General features: G+C 50.6%; 1 protein-coding gene across 2 annotated transcripts in view; it reads left to right on the plus strand.

The window, feature by feature from the left end:
• Positions 1-17584, plus strand: part of LOC146863474 (fibroblast growth factor 18-like) — a 238997-nt gene extending 221413 nt beyond the window's left edge. For both annotated transcript variants that reach the window (XM_085643377.1, XM_085643378.1), the window contains exon 5: positions 17105-17584. In XM_085643377.1, coding sequence (XP_085499503.1) covers positions 17105-17404 — 300 coding nt within the window. In that variant the 3' untranslated portion in view covers positions 17405-17584. The remainder of the gene's footprint in view (positions 1-17104) is intronic.
• The last annotated feature ends 5646 nt before the right edge of the window (positions 17585-23230 follow it).

The following is a 23230-nucleotide window of genomic DNA, read 5'->3' on the forward strand; positions in this document are numbered from 1 at the left end:
GCTCTAACGTAGCTCTGCTGACCTGGTTCTCTGGCTCTAAAAGCAGCTCTGCTGACCTAGTTCTCTCCTTCTAAAGCAGCTCTGATTACCTGGTTTCTCTGGCTCTACAGCAGCTATGCTGACCTGGTTCTCTGACTCTAGAGCAGCTCTGCTGACCTGGTTCTTAGGCTCTAGAGCAGCTCTGCTGACCTGGTTTCTCTGGCTCTACAGCAGCTCTGCTGACCTGGTTCTCTGGCTCTAGAGCAGCTCTGCTGACCTGGTTCTTAGGCTCTAGAGTAGCTCTGCTGACCTGATTCTCTGGCTCTACAACGGCTCTGCTGACTTGGTTCTCTGGCACTACAGCAGCTCTGTTGACCTGGTTCTCTCCCTCTAAAGCAGCTCTGCTGACCTGGTTTCTCTGGCTCTACAGCAGCTCTGCTGACCTGGTTCTCTGGCTCTAGAGCAGCTCTGCTGACCTGGTTTTCTGACTCTACAGCAGCTCTGTTGACCTAGTTCTCTGGCTCTAGAGCAGCTCTGCTGAACTGGTTCTCTGGCTCTACAATGGCTCTGCTGACCTGGTTCTCTGGCTCTACAGCAGCTCTGATGACCTGGTTCTATGGCTCTACAGCAGCTCTGCTGACCTGGTTCTGTGGCTCTAAAACAGCTCTGTTGACCTGGTTCTCTGCCTTTAAAGCAGCTCTGCTGACCTGGTTCTCTGGCTCTAAAGTAGCTCTGCTGACCTGGTTCCCTGGCTCTAGAGCAGCTCTGCTGACCTGGTTCTTAGGCTCTAGAGCAGCTCTGCTGACCTGGTTCTCTGGCTCTACAACGGCTCTGCTGACCTGGTTCTCTGGCTCTACAGCAGATCTGCTGACCTGGTTCTTAGGCTCTAGAGTAGCTCTGCTGACCTGGTTCTCTGGCTCCACAACGGCTCTGCTGACCTGGTTCTCTGGCTCTACAGCAGCTCTGCTGACCTGATTCTCTGGCTCTGGAGCAGCTCTGCTGACCGGGTTCTCAGGCTCTAAAGCAGCTATGCTGACCTGGTTCTATGGCTCTAAAGCAGCTTTGCTGACCTGGTTCTCTCCCTCTAAAGCAACTCTACTGACCTGGTTCTCTCCCTCTAAAGCAGCACTGCTGACCTGGTTCTCTGGCTCTAAAGCAGCTCTGCTGACCTGGTTCTCTGGCTGTAGAGCAGCTCCGCTGACCTGGTTCTCAGGCTCTAGAGCAGCTCTGCTGACCTGATTGTCTGACTCTACAACGGCTCTGCTGACCTGGTTCTCTGGCTCTAATGCAGCTCTGCTGACCTGGTTCTATGGCTCTAAAGCAGCTCTGCTGACCTGGTTCTCTGGCTCTACAGCAGCTCTGCTGACCTGGTTCTCTGCCTCTAGAGCAGCTCTGCTGACCTGGTTCTTAGGCTATAGAGCAGCTCTGCTGACCTGGTTCTTAGGCGCTAGAGCAGCTCTGCTGACCTGATTCTCTGGCTCTAAAGCAGTTCTGCTGACTTGGTTCTCTGGCTCTAAAGCAGCTCTGCTGACCTGGTTCTCTGGCTCTAGAGCAGCTCTGCTCACCTGGTTCTCAGGCTCTAGAGCAGCTCTGCTCACCTGATTTCTCTGGCTCTTCAGCAGCTCTGCTGACCGGGTTCTCTGGCTCTAGAGCAGCTCTACTGACCTGGTTCTGAGGCTCTAGAGCAGCTCTGCTGACCTGGTTCTCTGGCTCTAATCAGCTGTGCTGACCTGGTTCTCTGGCTCTAGAGCAGCTCTGCTGACCTGGCTCTTAGGCTCTAGAGCAGATCTGTTGACCTGGTTCTCTGGCTTTGCAACGGCTCTGCTGACCTGGTTCTCTGGCTATAAAGCAGCTATGCTGACCTGGTTCTATGGCTCTAAAGCAGCTCTGCTGGCCTGGGTCTCTGGCTCTAGAGCAGCTCTGCTGACCTGGTTCTCTGGTTCTAGAGCAGCTCTGCTGACCTGGTTCTCTCCCTCTAAAGCAGCTCTGCTGACCTGGTTCTCTGGCTCTAAAGCAACTCTGCTGACCTGGTTCTCTCCCTCTAAAGCAGCTCCGCTGACCTGGTTTCTCTGGCTCTACAGCAGCTCTGCTGACCTGGTTCTCTGGCTCTAAAGCAGCTTTGCTGACCTGGTTGTCAGGCACTAGAGCAGCTCTGCTGACCTGGTTCTCTGGCTCTACAAAGGCTCTGCTGACCTGGTTCTCTGGCTTTGAAGCAGCTCTGCTGACCTGGTTCTCTGGCTCTAAAGCAGCTCTGCTGACCTGGTTCTATGGCTCTAAAGCAGCTCTGCTGACCTGGTTCTCTGGCTCTAAAGCAACTCTGCTGACCTGGTTCTCTCCCTCTAAAGCAGCTCCGCTGACCTGGTTTCTCTGGCTCTACAGCAGCTCTGCTGACCTGGTTCTCTGGCTCTAAAGCAGCTTTGCTGACCTGGTTGTCAGGCACTAGAGCAGCTCTGCTGACCTGGTTCTCTGGCTCTACAAAGGCTCTGCTGACCTGGTTCTCTGACTTAGAAGCAGCTCTGCTGACCTGGTTCTTTGGCTTTAGAGCAGCTCTGCTGACCTGGTTCTCTCCCTCTAAAGCAGCTCTGCTGACCTGGTTCTCTCCCTCTAAAGCAGCCCTGCTGACCTGGTTTCTCTGGCTCTACAGCAGCTCTGCTGACCTGGTTCTCTGGCTCTAGAGCAGCTCTGCTGACCTGGTTCTTAGGCTCTAGAGCAGCTCTGCTGACCTGGTTCTCTGGCTCTACAACGGCTCTGCTGACCTGGTTCTCTGGCTCTACAGCAGCTCTGCTGACCTGGCTCTTAGGCTCTAGAGCAGATCTGTTGACCTGGTTCTCTGGCTTTGCAACGGCTCTGCTGACCTGGTTCTCTGGCTATAAAGCAGCTATGCTGACCTGGTTCTATGGCTCTAAAGCAGCTCTGCTGGCCTGGGTCTCTGGCTCTAGAGCAGCTCTGCTGACCTGGTTCTCTGGTTCTAGAGCAGCTCTGCTGACCTGGTTCTCTCCCTCTAAAGCAGCTCTGCTGCCCTGGTTCTCTGGCTCTAAAGCAACTCTGCTGACCTGGTTCTCTCCCTCTAAAGCAGCTCTGCCGACCTGTTTTTTTGGCTCTAAAGCATCTCTGCTGACCTGGTTCTCTCCCTCTAAAGCAGCTCTGATGACCTGGTTCTCTGGCTCTAAAGCAGCTCTGCTGTCCTGGTTCTCTGGCTCTAGAGCAGCTCTGCTGACCTGGTTCTCAGGCTCTAGAGCAGCTCTGCTGACCTGGTTGTCTGGCTCTACAACGGCTCTGCTGACCTGGTTCTCTGGCTCTAATGCAGCTCTGCTGACCTGGTTCTATGGCTCTAAAGCAGCTCTGCTTACCTGGTTCTCTGGCTCTACAGCAGCTCTGCTGACCTGGTTCTCTGCCTCTAGAGCAGCTCTGCTGACCTGGTTCTTAGGCTCTAGAGCAGCTCTGCTGACCTGGGTCTCTGGCTCTAGAGCAGCTCTGCTGACTTGGTTCTCTGGCTCTAAAGCAGCTCTGCTGACCTGGTTCTCTGGCTTTGAAGCAGCTCTGCTGACCTGGTTCTCTGGCTCTAAAGCATCTCTGCTGACCTGGTTCTATGGCTCTAAAGCATCTCTGCTGACCTGGTTCTCTGGCTTTGAAGCAGCTCTGCTGACCTGGTTCTCTGGCTCTAGAGCAGCTCTGCTGACCTGGCTCTTAGGCTCTAGAGCAGATCTGTTGACCTGGTTCTCTGGCTCTGCAACGGCTCTGCTGATCTGGTTCTCTGGCTATAAAGCAGCTATTCTGACCTGGTTCTATGGCTCTAGAGCAGCTCTGCTGACCTGGTTCTCTCCCTCTAAAGCAGCTCTGCTGACCTGGTTCTCTGGCTCTAAAGCAGCTCTGCTGACCTGGTTTCTCTGGCTCTACAGCAGCTCTGCTGAACTGTTTTCTCTGGCTCTAGAGCAGCTCTGCTGACCTGGTTCTCTCCCTCTAAAGCAGCTCTGCAGACCAGGTTCTCTGGCTCTAAAGCAATTCTGCTGACCTGGTTCTCTGGCTCTAAAGCAGCTCTACTGACCTGGTTCTCTGGCTCTACAGCAGCTCTGCCGACCTGTTTTTTTGGCTCTAAAGCATCTCTGCTGACCTGGTTCTCTCCCGCTAAAGCAGCTCTGATGACCTGGTTCTCTGGCTCTAAAGCAGCTCTGCTGTCCTGGTTCTCTGGCTCTAGAGCAGCTCTGCTGACCTGGTTCTCAGGCTCTAGAGCAGCTCTGCTGACCTGGTTGTCTGGCTCTACAACGGCTCTGCTGACCTGGTTCTCTGGCTCTAATGCAGCTCTGCTGACCTGGTTCTATGGCTCTAAAGCAGCTCTGCTTACCTGGTTCTCTGGCTCTACAGCAGCTCTGCTGGCCTGGTTCTCTGCCCCTAGAGCAGCTCTGCTGACCTGGTTCTTAGGCTCTAGAGCAGCTCTGCTGACCTGGGTCTCTGGCTCTAGAGCAGCTCTGCTGACTTGGTTCTCTGGCTCTAAAGCAGCTCTGCTGACCTGGTTCTCTGGCTTTGAAGCAGCTCTGCTGACCTGGTTCTCTGGCTCTAAAGCATCTCTGCTGACCTGGTTCTATGGCTCTAAAGCATCTCTGCTGACCTGGTTCTCTGGCTTTGAAGCAGCTCTGCTGACCTGGTTCTCTGGCTCTAGAGCAGCTCTGCTGACCTGGCTCTTAGGCTCTAGAGCAGATCTGTTGACCTGGTTCTCTGGCTCTGCAACGGCTCTGCTGACCTGGTTCTCTGGCTATAAAGCAGCTATTCTGACCTGGTTCTATGGCTCTAGAGCAGCTCTGCTGACCTGGTTCTCTCCCTCTAAAGCAGCTCTGCTGACCTGGTTCTCTGGCTCTAAAGCAGCTCTGCTGACCTGGTTTCTCTGGCTCTACAGCAGCTCTGCTGACCTGGTTTCTCTGGCTCTAGAGCAGCTCTGCTGACCTGGTTCTCTCCCTCTAAAGCAGCTCTGCAGACTAGGTTCTCTGGCTCTAAAGCAATTCTGCTGACCTGGTTCTCTGGCTCTAAAGCAGCTCTGCTGACCTGGTTCTCTGGCTTAGAAGCAGCTCTGCTGACCTGGTTCTCCGGCTCGAGAGCAGCTCTGCTGACCTGGTTCTCTCCCTCTAAAGCAGCTCTGCGGACCTGGTTCTCTACCTCTAAAGCAGCTCTGCTGACCTGGTTTCTCTGGCTCTACACCAGCTCTGCTGACATGGTTCTCTGGCTCTAGAGCAGCTCTGCTGACCTGGTTCTTAGGCTCTAGAGCAGCTCTGCTGACCTGGTTCTCTGGCTTTGCAGCAGCTCTGCTGGCCTGGTTCTCCGGCTCTAGAGCAGCTCTGCTGACCTGGTTCTCTCCCTCTAAAGCAGCTCTGCTGACCTGGTTCTCTGGCTCTACAAAGGCTCTGCTGACCTGGTTCTCTGGCTTTGAAGCAGCTCTGCTGACCTGGTTCTCTGGCTCTAAAGCAGCTCTGCTGACTTGGTTCTCTGGCTCTAAAGCAGCTCTGCTGACCTGGTTCTATGGCTCTAAAGCAGCTCTGCTGACCTGGTTCTCTGGCTTAGAAGTAGCTCTGCTGACCTGGTTCTCCGGCTCTAGAGCAGCTCTGCTGACCTAGTTCTCTACCTCTAAAGCAGCTCTGCTGACCTGGTTTCTCTGGCTCTACAGCAGCTCTGCTGACCTGGTTCTCTGGTTCTAAAGCAGCTCTGCTGACCTGGTTCTCGGGCTTAGAAGCAGCTCTGTTGACCTGGCTCTCCGGCTCTAGAGCAGCTCTACTGACCTGGTTCTATCCCTCTAAAGCAGCTCTGCGGACCTGGTTCTCTACCTCTAAAGCAGCTCTGCTGACCTGGTTTCTCTGGCTCTACACCAGCTCTGCTGACATGGTTCTCTGGCTCTAGAGCAGCTCTGCTGACCTGGTTCTTAGGCTCTAGAGCAGCTCTGCTGACCTGGTTCTCTGGCTTTGCAGCAGCTCTGCTGACCTGGTTCTCCGGCTCTAGATCAGCTCTGCTGACCTGGTTCTCTCCCTCTAAAGCAGCTCTGCTGACCTGGTTCTCTCCCTCTAAAGCAGCTCTGCTGACCTGGTTTCTCTGGCTCTACAGCAGCTCTGCTGACCTGGTTTCTCTGGCTCTACAGCAGCTCTGCTGACCTGGTTCTTTGGCTCTAGAGCATCTCTGCTGACCTGGTTCTCTGGCTTTGAAGCAGCTCTGCTGACCTGGTTCTCTGGCTCTAGAGCAGCTCTGCTGACCTGGCTCTTAGGCTCTAGAGCAGATCTGTTGACCTGGTTCTCTGGCTCTGCAACGGCTCTGCTGACCTGGTTCTCTGGCTATAAAGCAGCTATTCTGACCTGGTTCTATGGCTCTAGAGCAGCTCTGCTGACCTGGTTCTCTCCCTCTAAAGCAGCTCTGCTGACCTGGTTCTCTGGCTCTAAAGCAGCTCTGCTGACCTGGTTTCTCTGGCTCTACAGCAGCTCTGCTGAACTGTTTTCTCTGGCTCTAGAGCAGCTCTGCTGACCTGGTTCTCTCCCTCTAAAGCAGCTCTGCAGACCAGGTTCTCTGGCTCTAAAGCAATTCTGCTGACCTGGTTCTCTGGCTCTAAAGCAGCTCTACTGACCTGGTTCTCTGGCTCTACAGCAGCTCTGCCGACCTGTTTTTTTGGCTCTAAAGCATCTCTGCTGACCTGGTTCTCTCCCGCTAAAGCAGCTCTGATGACCTGGTTCTCTGGCTCTAAAGCAGCTCTGCTGTCCTGGTTCTCTGGCTCTAGAGCAGCTCTGCTGACCTGGTTCTCAGGCTCTAGAGCAGCTCTGCTGACCTGGTTGTCTGGCTCTACAACGGCTCTGCTGACCTGGTTCTCTGGCTCTAATGCAGCTCTGCTGACCTGGTTCTATGGCTCTAAAGCAGCTCTGCTTACCTGGTTCTCTGGCTCTACAGCAGCTCTGCTGGCCTGGTTCTCTGCCCCTAGAGCAGCTCTGCTGACCTGGTTCTTAGGCTCTAGAGCAGCTCTGCTGACCTGGGTCTCTGGCTCTAGAGCAGCTCTGCTGACTTGGTTCTCTGGCTCTAAAGCAGCTCTGCTGACCTGGTTCTCTGGCTTTGAAGCAGCTCTGCTGACCTGGTTCTCTGGCTCTAAAGCATCTCTGCTGACCTGGTTCTATGGCTCTAAAGCATCTCTGCTGACCTGGTTCTCTGGCTTTGAAGCAGCTCTGCTGACCTGGTTCTCTGGCTCTAGAGCAGCTCTGCTGACCTGGCTCTTAGGCTCTAGAGCAGATCTGTTGACCTGGTTCTCTGGCTCTGCAACGGCTCTGCTGACCTGGTTCTCTGGCTATAAAGCAGCTATTCTGACCTGGTTCTATGGCTCTAGAGCAGCTCTGCTGACCTGGTTCTCTCCCTCTAAAGCAGCTCTGCTGACCTGGTTCTCTGGCTCTAAAGCAGCTCTGCTGACCTGGTTTCTCTGGCTCTACAGCAGCTCTGCTGACCTGGTTTCTCTGGCTCTAGAGCAGCTCTGCTGACCTGGTTCTCTCCCTCTAAAGCAGCTCTGCAGACTAGGTTCTCTGGCTCTAAAGCAATTCTGCTGACCTGGTTCTCTGGCTCTAAAGCAGCTCTGCTGACCTGGTTCTCTGGCTTAGAAGCAGCTCTGCTGACCTGGTTCTCCGGCTCGAGAGCAGCTCTGCTGACCTGGTTCTCTCCCTCTAAAGCAGCTCTGCGGACCTGGTTCTCTACCTCTAAAGCAGCTCTGCTGACCTGGTTTCTCTGGCTCTACACCAGCTCTGCTGACATGGTTCTCTGGCTCTAGAGCAGCTCTGCTGACCTGGTTCTTAGGCTCTAGAGCAGCTCTGCTGACCTGGTTCTCTGGCTTTGCAGCAGCTCTGCTGGCCTGGTTCTCCGGCTCTAGAGCAGCTCTGCTGACCTGGTTCTCTCCCTCTAAAGCAGCTCTGCTGACCTGGTTCTCTGGCTCTACAAAGGCTCTGCTGACCTGGTTCTCTGGCTTTGAAGCAGCTCTGCTGACCTGGTTCTCTGGCTCTAAAGCAGCTCTGCTGACTTGGTTCTCTGGCTCTAAAGCAGCTCTGCTGACCTGGTTCTATGGCTCTAAAGCAGCTCTGCTGACCTGGTTCTCTGGCTTAGAAGTAGCTCTGCTGACCTGGTTCTCCGGCTCTAGAGCAGCTCTGCTGACCTAGTTCTCTACCTCTAAAGCAGCTCTGCTGACCTGGTTTCTCTGGCTCTACAGCAGCTCTGCTGACCTGGTTCTCTGGTTCTAAAGCAGCTCTGCTGACCTGGTTCTCGGGCTTAGAAGCAGCTCTGTTGACCTGGCTCTCCGGCTCTAGAGCAGCTCTACTGACCTGGTTCTATCCCTCTAAAGCAGCTCTGCGGACCTGGTTCTCTACCTCTAAAGCAGCTCTGCTGACCTGGTTTCTCTGGCTCTACACCAGCTCTGCTGACATGGTTCTCTGGCTCTAGAGCAGCTCTGCTGACCTGGTTCTTAGGCTCTAGAGCAGCTCTGCTGACCTGGTTCTCTGGCTTTGCAGCAGCTCTGCTGACCTGGTTCTCCGGCTCTAGATCAGCTCTGCTGACCTGGTTCTCTCCCTCTAAAGCAGCTCTGCTGACCTGGTTCTCTGGCTCTAAAGCAGCTCTGCTGACCTGGTTTCTCTGGCTCTACAGCAGCTCTGCTGACCTGGTTTCTCTGGCTCTACAGCAGCTCTGCTGACCTGGTTCTTTGGCTCTAGAGCATCTCTGCTGACCTGGTTCTCTGGCTTTGAAGCAGCTCTGCTGACCTGGTTCTCTGGCTCTAGAGCAGCTCTGCTGACCTGGCTCTTAGGCTCTAGAGCAGATCTGTTGACCTGGTTCTCTGGCTCTGCAACGGCTCTGCTGACCTGGTTCTCTGGCTATAAAGCAGCTATTCTGACCTGGTTCTATGGCTCTAGAGCAGCTCTGCTGACCTGGTTCTCTCCCTCTAAAGCAGCTCTGCTGACCTGGTTCTCTGGCTCTAAAGCAGCTCTGCTGACCTGGTTTCTCTGGCTCTACAGCAGCTCTGCTGAACTGTTTTCTCTGGCTCTAGAGCAGCTCTGCTGACCTGGTTCTCTCCCTCTAAAGCAGCTCTGCAGACCAGGTTCTCTGGCTCTAAAGCAATTCTGCTGACCTGGTTCTCTCCCTCTAAAGCAGCTCTGCTGACCTGGTTCTCTGGCTCTAAAGCAGCTCTGCTGACCTGGTTTCTCTGGCTCTACAGCAGCTCTGCTGACCTGGTTTCTCTGGCTCTAGAGCAGCTCTGCTGACCTGGTTCTCTCCCTCTAAAGCAGCTCTGCAGACTAGGTTCTCTGGCTCTAAAGCAATTCTGCTGACCTGGTTCTCTGGCTCTAAAGCAGCTCTGCTGACCTGGTTCTCTGGCTTAGAAGCAGCTCTGCTGACCTGGTTCTCCGGCTCGAGAGCAGCTCTGCTGACCTGGTTCTCTCCCTCTAAAGCAGCTCTGCGGACCTGGTTCTCTACCTCTAAAGCAGCTCTGCTGACCTGGTTTCTCTGGCTCTACACCAGCTCTGCTGACATGGTTCTCTGGCTCTAGAGCAGCTCTGCTGACCTGGTTCTTAGGCTCTAGAGCAGCTCTGCTGACCTGGTTCTCTGGCTTTGCAGCAGCTCTGCTGGCCTGGTTCTCCGGCTCTAGAGCAGCTCTGCTGACCTGGTTCTCTCCCTCTAAAGCAGCTCTGCTGACCTGGTTCTCTGGCTCTACAAAGGCTCTGCTGACCTGGTTCTCTGGCTTTGAAGCAGCTCTGCTGACCTGGTTCTCTGGCTCTAAAGCAGCTCTGCTGACTTGGTTCTCTGGCTCTAAAGCAGCTCTGCTGACCTGGTTCTATGGCTCTAAAGCAGCTCTGCTGACCTGGTTCTCTGGCTTAGAAGTAGCTCTGCTGACCTGGTTCTCCGGCTCTAGAGCAGCTCTGCTGACCTAGTTCTCTACCTCTAAAGCAGCTCTGCTGACCTGGTTTCTCTGGCTCTACAGCAGCTCTGCTGACCTGGTTCTCTGGTTCTAAAGCAGCTCTGCTGACCTGGTTCTCGGGCTTAGAAGCAGCTCTGTTGACCTGGCTCTCCGGCTCTAGAGCAGCTCTACTGACCTGGTTCTATCCCTCTAAAGCAGCTCTGCGGACCTGGTTCTCTACCTCTAAAGCAGCTCTGCTGACCTGGTTTCTCTGGCTCTACACCAGCTCTGCTGACATGGTTCTCTGGCTCTAGAGCAGCTCTGCTGACCTGGTTCTTAGGCTCTAGAGCAGCTCTGCTGACCTGGTTCTCTGGCTTTGCAGCAGCTCTGCTGACCTGGTTCTCCGGCTCTAGATCAGCTCTGCTGACCTGGTTCTCTCCCTCTAAAGCAGCTCTGCTGACCTGGTTCTCTGGCTCTAAAGCAGCTCTGCTGACCTGGTTTCTCTGGCTCTACAGCAGCTCTGCTGACCTGGTTTCTCTGGCTCTACAGCAGCTCTGCTGACCTGGTTCTTTGGCTCTAGAGCATCTCTGCTGACCTGGTTCTCTGGCTTTGAAGCAGCTCTGCTGACCTGGTTCTCTGGCTCTAGAGCAGCTCTGCTGACCTGGCTCTTAGGCTCTAGAGCAGATCTGTTGACCTGGTTCTCTGGCTCTGCAACGGCTCTGCTGACCTGGTTCTCTGGCTATAAAGCAGCTATTCTGACCTGGTTCTATGGCTCTAGAGCAGCTCTGCTGACCTGGTTCTCTCCCTCTAAAGCAGCTCTGCTGACCTGGTTCTCTGGCTCTAAAGCAGCTCTGCTGACCTGGTTTCTCTGGCTCTACAGCAGCTCTGCTGAACTGTTTTCTCTGGCTCTAGAGCAGCTCTGCTGACCTGGTTCTCTCCCTCTAAAGCAGCTCTGCAGACCAGGTTCTCTGGCTCTAAAGCAATTCTGCTGACCTGGTTCTCTGGCTCTAAAGCAGCTCTACTGACCTGGTTCTCTGGCTCTACAGCAGCTCTGCCGACCTGTTTTTTTGGCTCTAAAGCATCTCTGCTGACCTGGTTCTCTCCCGCTAAAGCAGCTCTGATGACCTGGTTCTCTGGCTCTAAAGCAGCTCTGCTGTCCTGGTTCTCTGGCTCTAGAGCAGCTCTGCTGACCTGGTTCTCAGGCTCTAGAGCAGCTCTGCTGACCTGGTTGTCTGGCTCTACAACGGCTCTGCTGACCTGGTTCTCTGGCTCTAATGCAGCTCTGCTGACCTGGTTCTATGGCTCTAAAGCAGCTCTGCTTACCTGGTTCTCTGGCTCTACAGCAGCTCTGCTGGCCTGGTTCTCTGCCCCTAGAGCAGCTCTGCTGACCTGGTTCTTAGGCTCTAGAGCAGCTCTGCTGACCTGGGTCTCTGGCTCTAGAGCAGCTCTGCTGACTTGGTTCTCTGGCTCTAAAGCAGCTCTGCTGACCTGGTTCTCTGGCTTTGAAGCAGCTCTGCTGACCTGGTTCTCTGGCTCTAAAGCATCTCTGCTGACCTGGTTCTATGGCTCTAAAGCATCTCTGCTGACCTGGTTCTCTGGCTTTGAAGCAGCTCTGCTGACCTGGTTCTCTGGCTCTAGAGCAGCTCTGCTGACCTGGCTCTTAGGCTCTAGAGCAGATCTGTTGACCTGGTTCTCTGGCTCTGCAACGGCTCTGCTGACCTGGTTCTCTGGCTATAAAGCAGCTATTCTGACCTGGTTCTATGGCTCTAGAGCAGCTCTGCTGATCTGGTTCTCTCCCTCTAAAGCAGCTCTGCTGACCTGGTTCTCTGGCTCTAAAGCAGCTCTGCTGACCTGGTTTCTCTGGCTCTACAGCAGCTCTGCTGACCTGGTTTCTCTGGCTCTAGAGCAGCTCTGCTGACCTGGTTCTCTCCCTCTAAAGCAGCTCTGCAGACTAGGTTCTCTGGCTCTAAAGCAATTCTGCTGACCTGGTTCTCTGGCTCTAAAGCAGCTCTGCTGACCTGGTTCTCTGGCTTAGAAGCAGCTCTGCTGACCTGGTTCTCCGGCTCGAGAGCAGCTCTGCTGACCTGGTTCTCTCCCTCTAAAGCAGCTCTGCGGACCTGGTTCTCTACCTCTAAAGCAGCTCTGCTGACCTGGTTTCTCTGGCTCTACACCAGCTCTGCTGACATGGTTCTCTGGCTCTAGAGCAGCTCTGCTGACCTGGTTCTTAGGCTCTAGAGCAGCTCTGCTGACCTGGTTCTCTGGCTTTGCAGCAGCTCTGCTGGCCTGGTTCTCCGGCTCTAGAGCAGCTCTGCTGACCTGGTTCTCTCCCTCTAAAGCAGCTCTGCTGACCTGGTTCTCTGGCTCTACAAAGGCTCTGCTGACCTGGTTCTCTGGCTTTGAAGCAGCTCTGCTGACCTGGTTCTCTGGCTCTAAAGCAGCTCTGCTGACTTGGTTCTCTGGCTCTAAAGCAGCTCTGCTGACCTGGTTCTATGGCTCTAAAGCAGCTCTGCTGACCTGGTTCTCTGGCTTAGAAGCAGCTCTGCTGACCTGGTTCTCCGGCTCTAGAGCAGCTCTGCTGACCTAGTTCTCTACCTCTAAAGCAGCTCTGCTGACCTGGTTTCTCTGGCTCTACAGCAGCTCTGCTGACCTGGTTCTCTGGTTCTAAAGCAGCTCTGCTGACCTGGTTCTCGGGCTTAGAAGCAGCTCTGTTGACCTGGCTCTCCGGCTCTAGAGCAGCTCTACTGACCTGGTTCTATCCCTCTAAAGCAGCTCTGCGGACCTGGTTCTCTACCTCTAAAGCAGCTCTGCTGACCTGGTTTCTCTGGCTCTAGAGCAGCTCTGCTGACCTGGTTCTTAGGCTCTAGAGCAGCTCTGCTGACCTGGTTCTCTGGCTTTGCAGCAGCTCTGCTGACCTGGTTCTCCGGCTCTAGATCAGCTCTGCTGACCTGGTTCTCTCCCTCTAAAGCAGCTCTGCTGACCTGGTTCTCTGGCTCTAAAGCAGCTCTGCTGACCTGGTTTCTCTGGCTCTACAGCAGCTCTGCTGACCTGGTTTCTCTGGCTCTACAGCAGCTCTGCTGACCTGGTTCTTTGGCTCTAGAGCATCTCTGCTGACCTGGTTCTCTGGCTTTGAAGCAGCTCTGCTGACCTGGTTCTCTGGCTCTAGAGCAGCTCTGCTGACCTGGCTCTTAGGCTCTAGAGCAGATCTGTTGACCTGGTTCTCTGGCTCTGCAACGGCTCTGCTGACCTGGTTCTCTGGCTATAAAGCAGCTATTCTGACCTGGTTCTATGGCTCTAGAGCAGCTCTGCTGACCTGGTTCTCTCCCTCTAAAGCAGCTCTGCTGACCTGGTTCTCTGGCTCTAAAGCAGCTCTGCTGACCTGGTTTCTCTGGCTCTACAGCAGCTCTGCTGAACTGTTTTCTCTGGCTCTAGAGCAGCTCTGCTGACCTGGTTCTCTCCCTCTAAAGCAGCTCTGCAGACCAGGTTCTCTGGCTCTAAAGCAATTCTGCTGACCTGGTTCTCTGGCTCTAAAGCAGCTCTACTGACCTGGTTCTCTGGCTCTACAGCAGCTCTGCCGACCTGTTTTTTTGGCTCTAAAGCATCTCTGCTGACCTGGTTCTCTCCCGCTAAAGCAGCTCTGATGACCTGGTTCTCTGGCTCTAAAGCAGCTCTGCTGTCCTGGTTCTCTGGCTCTAGAGCAGCTCTGCTGACCTGGTTCTCAGGCTCTAGAGCAGCTCTGCTGACCTGGTTGTCTGGCTCTACAACGGCTCTGCTGACCTGGTTCTCTGGCTCTAATGCAGCTCTGCTGACCTGGTTCTATGGCTCTAAAGCAGCTCTGCTTACCTGGTTCTCTGGCTCTACAGCAGCTCTGCTGGCCTGGTTCTCTGCCCCTAGAGCAGCTCTGCTGACCTGGTTCTTAGGCTCTAGAGCAGCTCTGCTGACCTGGGTCTCTGGCTCTAGAGCAGCTCTGCTGACTTGGTTCTCTGGCTCTAAAGCAGCTCTGCTGACCTGGTTCTCTGGCTTTGAAGCAGCTCTGCTGACCTGGTTCTCTGGCTCTAAAGCATCTCTGCTGACCTGGTTCTATGGCTCTAAAGCATCTCTGCTGACCTGGTTCTCTGGCTTTGAAGCAGCTCTGCTGACCTGGTTCTCTGGCTCTAGAGCAGCTCTGCTGACCTGGCTCTTAGGCTCTAGAGCAGATCTGTTGACCTGGTTCTCTGGCTCTGCAACGGCTCTGCTGACCTGGTTCTCTGGCTATAAAGCAGCTATTCTGACCTGGTTCTATGGCTCTAGAGCAGCTCTGCTGACCTGGTTCTCTCCCTCTAAAGCAGCTCTGCTGACCTGGTTCTCTGGCTCTAAAGCAGCTCTGCTGACCTGGTTTCTCTGGCTCTACAGCAGCTCTGCTGACCTGGTTTCTCTGGCTCTAGAGCAGCTCTGCTGACCTGGTTCTCTCCCTCTAAAGCAGCTCTGCAGACTAGGTTCTCTGGCTCTAAAGCAATTCTGCTGACCTGGTTCTCTGGCTCTAAAGCAGCTCTGCTGACCTGGTTCTCTGGCTTAGAAGCAGCTCTGCTGACCTGGTTCTCCGGCTCGAGAGCAGCTCTGCTGACCTGGTTCTCTCCCTCTAAAGCAGCTCTGCGGACCTGGTTCTCTACCTCTAAAGCAGCTCTGCTGACCTGGTTTCTCTGGCTCTACACCAGCTCTGCTGACATGGTTCTCTGGCTCTAGAGCAGCTCTGCTGACCTGGTTCTTAGGCTCTAGAGCAGCTCTGCTGACCTGGTTCTCTGGCTTTGCAGCAGCTCTGCTGGCCTGGTTCTCCGGCTCTAGAGCAGCTCTGCTGACCTGGTTCTCTCCCTCTAAAGCAGCTCTGCTGACCTGGTTCTCTGGCTCTACAAAGGCTCTGCTGACCTGGTTCTCTGGCTTTGAAGCAGCTCTGCTGACCTGGTTCTCTGGCTCTAAAGCAGCTCTGCTGACTTGGTTCTCTGGCTCTAAAGCAGCTCTGCTGACCTGGTTCTATGGCTCTAAAGCAGCTCTGCTGACCTGGTTCTCTGGCTTAGAAGCAGCTCTGCTGACCTGGTTCTCCGGCTCTAGAGCAGCTCTGCTGACCTAGTTCTCTACCTCTAAAGCAGCTCTGCTGACCTGGTTTCTCTGGCTCTACAGCAGCTCTGCTGACCTGGTTCTCTGGTTCTAAAGCAGCTCTGCTGACCTGGTTCTCGGGCTTAGAAGCAGCTCTGTTGACCTGGCTCTCCGGCTCTAGAGCAGCTCTACTGACCTGGTTCTATCCCTCTAAAGCAGCTCTGCGGACCTGGTTCTCTACCTCTAAAGCAGCTCTGCTGACCTGGTTTCTCTGGCTCTAGAGCAGCTCTGCTGACCTGGTTCTTAGGCTCTAGAGCAGCTCTGCTGACCTGGTTCTCTGGCTTTGCAGCAGCTCTGCTGACCTGGTTCTCCGGCTCTAGATCAGCTCTGCTGACCTGGTTCTCTCCCTCTAAAGCAGCTCTGCTGACCTGGTTCTCTGGCTCTAAAGCAGCTCTGCTGACCTGGTTTCTCTGGCTCTACAGCAGCTCTGCTGACCTGGTTTCTCTGGCTCTACAGCAGCTCTGCTGACCTGGTTCTTTGGCTCTAGAGCAGCTCTGCTGGCCTGGTTCTTAGGCTCTAGAGCAGCTCTCCTGACCTCTTTCTCTGGCTCTACAACGGCTCTGCTGACCTGGTTCTCTGGCTCTTAAGCAGTTCTGCTGACCTGGTTCTCTGGCTCTACAACGGCTCTGCTGACCTGGTTCTCTGGCTCCAAAGCAGCTCTGCTGACCTGATTCTCTGCCTCTAGAGCAGCTCTGCTGACCTGGTTCTTAGGCTCTAGAGCAGCTCTGCTGACCTGGTTCTCTGGCTCTAAAGCAACTCTGCTGACCTGGCTCTCTGGCTCTGAAGCAGCTCTGCTGACCTGGTTCTCTGGCTGTAAAGCGGCTCTGCTGACCTGGTTCTCTCCCTCTAAAGCAGCTCTGCTGACCAGGTTCTCTCCCTCTAAAGCAGCTCTGCTGACCTGGTTCTCTGCCTCTAGAGCAGCTCTGCTGACCTGGTTCGCACGGCGAGTTAAAAACCTGAGGATAAGTGCCAGGATAGACTGTGGGGCAGATAAAAAAGCACGGCGAGGCAAGAACAATACTGTTTTGTGTTGAGGCTACAAAAGCGAAAATAACTAAAGTAAATACCATGCTGAAGCGCTGAAATTTATGTGTCTGCCTTATATAATTGTATTGTGCAGTGAAACTGAAACCTAAATCAAGGTGGAAGCGTGTGAAAGCTTACATCGCTAGAGAGGAGATGCCATGCGCGTGCACATAGCCTGTCCATGCGCAGACATGGTTTGTTTCCCTTCGCGCACCAAACCCACAACAATAGGCTAGCCAAGGCGATGCAGCGCATGCGCTGCGTTCGCTAGGCGAGACCTAAAAAGGAGATTGCTCAAGGTAAAAGCAGGAGTGAGAAATGAATACGAGGCGGGGAAGAGAAGACCCCAAAGTGGGAGATACAAAGGGGAACAAAGGAACAAACAGTGGAGGAGCATTGGGGGATGGAGAGAGTGTTGAGGAAGAAAGGAAGCCAGACATGAGAACTGGAAGGGGAAACTGATGGTGAGTGGGTGCGATCTGAAGAAAAGAGGAGTAGCCAGGACAAGAGATGAGGTAAATCCATGGTGGAGATGAGAATAGAGAGGGAGAGGAGCCATGGGGGTGTGATTCTAAAATGATGCCACAGCTGCAACGAAAGAGCATGTTCTCGCTAGCCAATGGAGACCCCAAAGTTCACTCAACGCCCCGCAGTCCAAGTTGTTTACATTCTGTCACTTGTAGTCCTTGATTTATATGGTGTAAGCAGGACTACAAGTACCAGAATGCAAAGTAAAAACCTGGACTGCATGAGCTGCTTGCATATGGACCTGGCTATCTGTATATCAGGACATAATGTGATTATTCAGTATATTGTGCCTGATTAGGAGTTAACGGACAGGGTTACTCCATCATAAATGTGACAGATACCCCATCAGCCAAATTACAATTCTATTATATCCTACGGAACTTGTAGTACGGTGGACGGAATATCCATTGGTTACCCTGTCTGCCAAGCTCGTAATCAGACCCTATGTCTCTCTAGACCCATTTTCAATCACACCTGGAGTGGCTCGAAGACAGAGGTTCCCACCATGGGTCTAACAGCTTTTCTTCTGTCTTCCTCTCTGTCCGTCTTTCCACAACCTTATTGTAGATGAACGGAAGGAGTGCGGAGTGCGTCTTCGTCGAAGAGGTCCTAGAGAACAATTACACTGCCTTCATGTCTGCCAAGTACAAGGGCTGGTACCTGGGCTTCACCCGTGTGGGCCGGCCCAGGAAGGGCCCTCGGACCCAACAGAACCAGCGGGAGGTCCACTTCATGAAGCGCCTTCCCAAGGGCAAGGGGCATGCCCACCACCCCTTCCGCTTCACCACTGTCACCAAAAGGACTAAGAGGGCCTTCCGGGCCAGGCCGGGGCCCCGGTGGCAGAGCAGCCCCGCTTCCAGGCCGTAGGCTGGCAAGGACGCTGCCCGCTGCACTGTACATATCTGTGGACCATGTGACTTGTGAAGAAGCTCTATTTTTATATTTTTCAAGGATGGACTGCCGAGCTGCCGACCCTTATTTATAACTCTATTCAGAGCCAGATGCCTTGTCAACAAACAAGAAGATTAAAAACATTCCCCCATCAGAGTCTTTCTTTACTGTTCTTTTTCTTTTATGAAGTCATAGCACACACTGTATGGGAGTAAAATGAAACAAGCTTTGGCAAAGCCAATACGAAAAACAAGATTTGGTAAAGTCAATAGGTCTCACCTTTCTAATGTGAGTGACGAGCTATTGGCTTTGCCAGTGTTTTGTCTGTAAAGCAGTGTTTAATAAAGTAAAAGAAAAAAAATCAAAATAAAGCAGGAAAAGCAAACACATATCTCATGGTATCTCAGAAGTGTACATTGATTTCAATCTTTATGATTGGATTATCTTATTTTTCAAAAAGTTTTGACCCAGGAAACGCTCAACAGAATTAAAAAAGAAAAATAAAGTGTAATTGGAAATGCTTGCACAGGCCATTTGTCCACTGTAGTAGCCCAGGAAGTAGAATTACAGTCCTCTAGAGAAGTGTCATACTAAGTACACCTTGTGCCTCATATACCAGCTGAATGAGTCCAGCAGGTGACACTTTGCCCCAGCGCCATGTTATGTTATTTTATGGTGACATATTGAGTGCAAACAGTTACCCGAAGGTGTCAAGGCGCTAGCTCTGAGTTAGAAAAATATGAGCCCCAATCTTAGTTCTACTTGGGAAAAAGCCAGGGGGCTTATTTACAAGTCCATTACACCGTCGGTACATCACTTTTTGTGACGCACTGGCGGCTCATTTTGCTGCCCCATATTTACAAGGATAGGTAAAGCCTCCCTGTGTGGCTTTTCGTGACTTTGTAAATCCGGCCTCGTTTCATGTGGCACTTTGGGTGAAAGGGGCGAGCCATGGGTGCTGCTATGGGTGTTCCCACGTAACGCCCATGGCTTGTGCCGCATTCCCAGATTTACAACCTTTCGTGAACCTGGGAATGCGTCAAATGCTACGCCTCCCAGGGGAGGTGCAGGGAGGTGCAGCAAGGAGAAATCTTTCATTTCTCCACGTTTCTTCCTCTTTCTATGCAGGCTGCATTCTGCAGCATATATAGAAAGAGGAAATCACCTCTCAGGATTGTTTTTGTGCAGGAAGGTGCCCCTTCCTGCACCAAAACAATCTCTCCAAAAAAGCTGACACCCTGGCACCATGGTGCAAGGGTGCCTGCGCTGATCATTGAATTTTTCATGATAAAATGAACTCTTAAAATGAAATAAAAGAAATTAAAACGCATGTTTTTCAGTCACATCAAGTGCCATGTGTGATCTAATTAAATGATGATAAACCAATATCAGTACTGGCATGTGTGTTGTTGTGTGCTTGTACTTGCAATGGAATTAAAGTGCTTGTGTGCCAAAGTTCAGCCTCTCATGTGATATGTGGAATGCAGCAGATAAAACATAAACATACTTTAAAGTCTGCTCTTCAGCCATGCCCCAGTGAAAATATCTCTGGTGCTCTGCTTTTACCGACAAACTGGAAGGGGTAGGGAGCAACACAGCACAAGGGAGAGGGTTGGATATCCGAGGTGGGAAAACAGAACACTAGGGAGAGAGCCTGAAAACACATGCTCTCTCATGGAGTGATGAATGGAAAATAAAAAAGTAGTTCTCTAGGTCTGAGCAGCGGAAGGATACAAGCCAGCCAATCAAAAGGATCATAAAGGAGCTATGCTCCATGTAAGAAGATTTGGAGAAAAAAAATAGTATGTTAAAGAGGGATCCAGGAAAAGATGTGCTCCAGCGGAAAAAGGCAGATTGACATATTCTCCCTATGTCACAGACTTGTCATCACACTAACTCATACATTCATTCATTGGTAGGTCCCATAACACCAACACTCATACGTCTCACTCAAATCTGTGCACAGGAGAAAAAGCGCTGGACATGTGGGGCTGACTTGTTATATGTTACATTATATACATTATATACATCTCCACCTATAGAATCCTGATTTTGACATCAAGGCACTCCACCACTTGGTCGACGGACCAATTAGTTGGACTGGTTGATGGTGATTTAGAACCAGCTAAAACACAGTTTAAAGCCTAGGAAACATTTATTTAAATTCCAGTACTCAGTTAAAGAATCACAAACTCATTTCTTATTATTCTGAATTTTGTTTATCTAGTATTAGTTTGCTCTGCATTAGCATTTAGGCGCTACAGAATATAACATAATTCGATTTATTTCAAAAGGACATCAAATCTTTAGAGTATAAGCATAGATTTGCATTGCATTATATTTACCGAAATCTCGAAAGTGGCGACCCTCTGATCACACAGAGGATTGTTCAAGTCTCTGCGACAATCTCCAGGATAAACTGTCCAACCCACGACAATAATCAAACCATCAGATGGAATCGCTCTCTCGAATTTAAAGAAACCCAAGGTAAACCATGGAAAGCTTCATCAGCTCAACGCAGACTCAACGCCACAGACGATCATCCCAGTGAACCACCCCCCTTTGCAGATCAGAGTCTTTTATATCCTTTTTCCCGCTGACTTCAGATCAATGTGCAACAATTTCAGGGGTAAACTGTTCCGATTGGCTAATCCAATTCAATTTGTAAGTTCTCCGAGTTTTCTCATGTCCGACTGGTTTCCCATGAGACCTGGCATGGCAGAGAACAAATGTATATCCTTTTCTGCATTTCACAGGCAAAAGTTCCAGAGTTAGAATGGACTATTGTCCCCTTGGTAGTTCACACCGTTCATCACTTGGCAACCCTCCATGCTCCTATCCTTGACAAGGAACATGCCGGTACATGAACTAAGGTCACTTGGAGATCTCCCGAGCCATCCGATTCTGCGCAGTAGACATCGCGCTCACATAACGGCAGCATCCTCGGAGCTCCATATTAAGTACTGCGGCCTAGCAGGCCCGAATGCCAACTTAAGCAAAAACAGACATAACAGTAATTAGAATATAGAAATGAAGATTCTAATGTTTAATCCCACACTAATCCCAATATATATTAGTATTTTCCTAGCTTGTAGCAACATTTAAAGCAATAATACTCACCATTCTGCATGTCTAAAAGCACAAACATCACAAAAGCAACATGAATCATGTAATTCTCTATTTCACCACAATCTAAAGTTAGTTTGCATACCATAGTTAATTAATTTAGTTGTTCTGCCATGCAATTAGAATTTTAGTCCCATGTTTATCTTGTGTTTATCAACGTGTAAGGATTGATTAGTTGTTCCACTTCAAACTAATTAGTACGTGTTAACCTCTTCGATGCCGATGACGGAACGGTTCCGTCATGCACGCCGGTTGGGCTGTGCTTATGACGGAACCGTTCCGTCATGGCCCCGCCCGCGCTCAGATCTTTCAGCACTGCGCGGGAATCCGCGCAGCGCTGAAGAGGTTAATGCTTAGAATGATTACGTAATTAATTTCATGCAAAATAGAGGAGGTATACAACATTTTGTTTTACCTGCTCCATCAATCCCCCCTTTGGTGATTTTTAACATCACCACTAATTACAAAAAACAATGTCAAATTTTTCTATGGGAATGGTTACTCAGTTCCCTTGCATTTGGTAGGTTACATCATAGTGTTTCCCATATCATTCTCTCTTGTTTTCTTGTACATGTTTTCTTTCAATTCTTCTAGTTCTATATCTTCTACCTCTCTTTCTCTTATTTCCTTCTCTTTTCTTTTCTTAATATCTCGTTTTATCTTATTGTGTTATTTTCTTCTTTTTATACACACACATCCTAGTCTCAATAATAACAAGAATATAATCACAAAGGTCACAGGTATCAGTATTTTACCCACAAAATAACTAACTAATTTAGTTAGTAAGGGCCATATTATCAAGGAACGGCGATAACATTATCGCCGCTTTAGCGGCAGGAAACTGCCACTAAAGTGGCGATAGTGGGCTTGATAATATGCCCTTGTGAATTCCCATAGAAGCCCAGGTTCTGGTGTGAACCTGGGCTTCTATGAGAATTCACAAGGGCATATTATCAAGCCCATTATCGCCGCTTTAGTGGCAGTTTCCTGCCGCTAAAGCGGCGATAATGTTATCGCCTTCCTTGAGAATATGGCCCTAATTTCTTAATAGTAGAAAAACTTTTACCAAGTTTCTCCCAAACACTTTCATCCTCCAGTGGAACAATTTCTTCATGCAAATCAGTTATATTCTTAATGCATTTCTTTAAGTTTTAACTTTTGTCAGGAATATAAGTACAACAATGTTGTACCTTCAGAATTTCACAGACTCCTCCCTCTTTGGCCAATATAATATCAAGGGCAAGTCGATTTTGCATAATCATAGCTCTCATGGCAACCATTTCGGTATTTACCATTAAGAACCCTCCAGCTGTGCTTGTTGATAAACAATCTACAACTGTGGACAATTTTCTAATTTTATGTGGATTCAGAGATATTCCAACTGCTGGTATCAGTGCTCCAAAAATATCCCCTATAATCTCTGACCAACTCTCCCTCCTTCTACGTGTTAGTTGTCTACCTATTTCGTGCAAACCAACCTTTCCCCTTTCCACATGAAATATTTTTGGGAAGACCAGGCCTAGGTACAAGTGCCATACCAGTGATCCGCTAACCCATAATAAGCTCTGTTCCCACAAATGTAATATATTCCAGGGAATACCGGATCATTTCCTCCTTTAAATCCCCATCCTCCCATGATTTTATATAAGTCATGGCATTCACTTGCACCTACAAAGTAATTATCATAGACAGTATTATCTCTACTGATGCACAACTTCCCTTTCTGGGGCCAATCTAAAGCCATTGCTAGATTAGTTTCTCCCTTTAAATGACTTTCCTTTCCAACATCCCGAAATGTTGTTTCCGTTTTTTTCCTCAGACACTTTCCTTTGCATCTTAATTCTCCTCTCCTCAACCATGTTCAAGAAGGTTTTCTCTTCTTTTCTCAAACTACAAGTAAGATTATTCTTAAACACTTCTTCTAAAGTTAATTCCCTTGTTTCCAAGAAAAATTCACCTAAGAGTCTACCAGGAATCACCTTGTTTAGTTCAGGAACTACAGGTATTTGTGAGAAAACATTATCAACATCAGTGTAATAGTATTCTAATTTCCCAGTTATATAAAACAAGCTCGCTAAAACACTACAAGTTATCCCATATGTCAAAAGAAGATGATGATAAGTGACACCTTCTGACTCGGACGCAGGTAACTGCATGCAGACGTAGCAGTCCCTAACCTCCATGGTCTTTACATACTCGTACAGCAACTTTGAAAAAACATTATTAGAAAAATCACTTATGGACTTATCTTTGTGAAGTTCTGTTCTGTCTACCAGTTTTATAACATGACTCTCATCAATCTTTCCCTTGTTAGTCCTGTTCTCGGTGTGTTTTTCTATATCTTCAAATGTTACTCTAAATGAAACCGTTATTGCTAATATGATCCAGACAAGCATTAGTAATCCTGTACAACAAAAACACATTTTACTCCATCTGCGGAGAAACCCACATGTAGGTTTTCTACCTTCTGTGTTTGCCATTTCGGTAATGAACAGTGTCTTTTGAATTAGCCTCTCTTCATCAACAATTTTCCTTTGTCTAAACCCAAGGCTCTGACTGCCTACTGGGTTATTTTTCTGGTCGTGTGTCTCGTCTGGAGTTTTAATTCCTTGCGATTTACTTTGTTATTTCAATCCATGCATGAATTGTCTTTGTCTTTAAGTTCACAATCATTGT

This window comes from Triturus cristatus, chromosome 2_2 (assembly GCF_964204655.1).
Source record: "Triturus cristatus chromosome 2_2, aTriCri1.1, whole genome shotgun sequence".
Taxonomy (NCBI): Eukaryota; Metazoa; Chordata; class Amphibia; order Caudata; family Salamandridae; genus Triturus; species Triturus cristatus.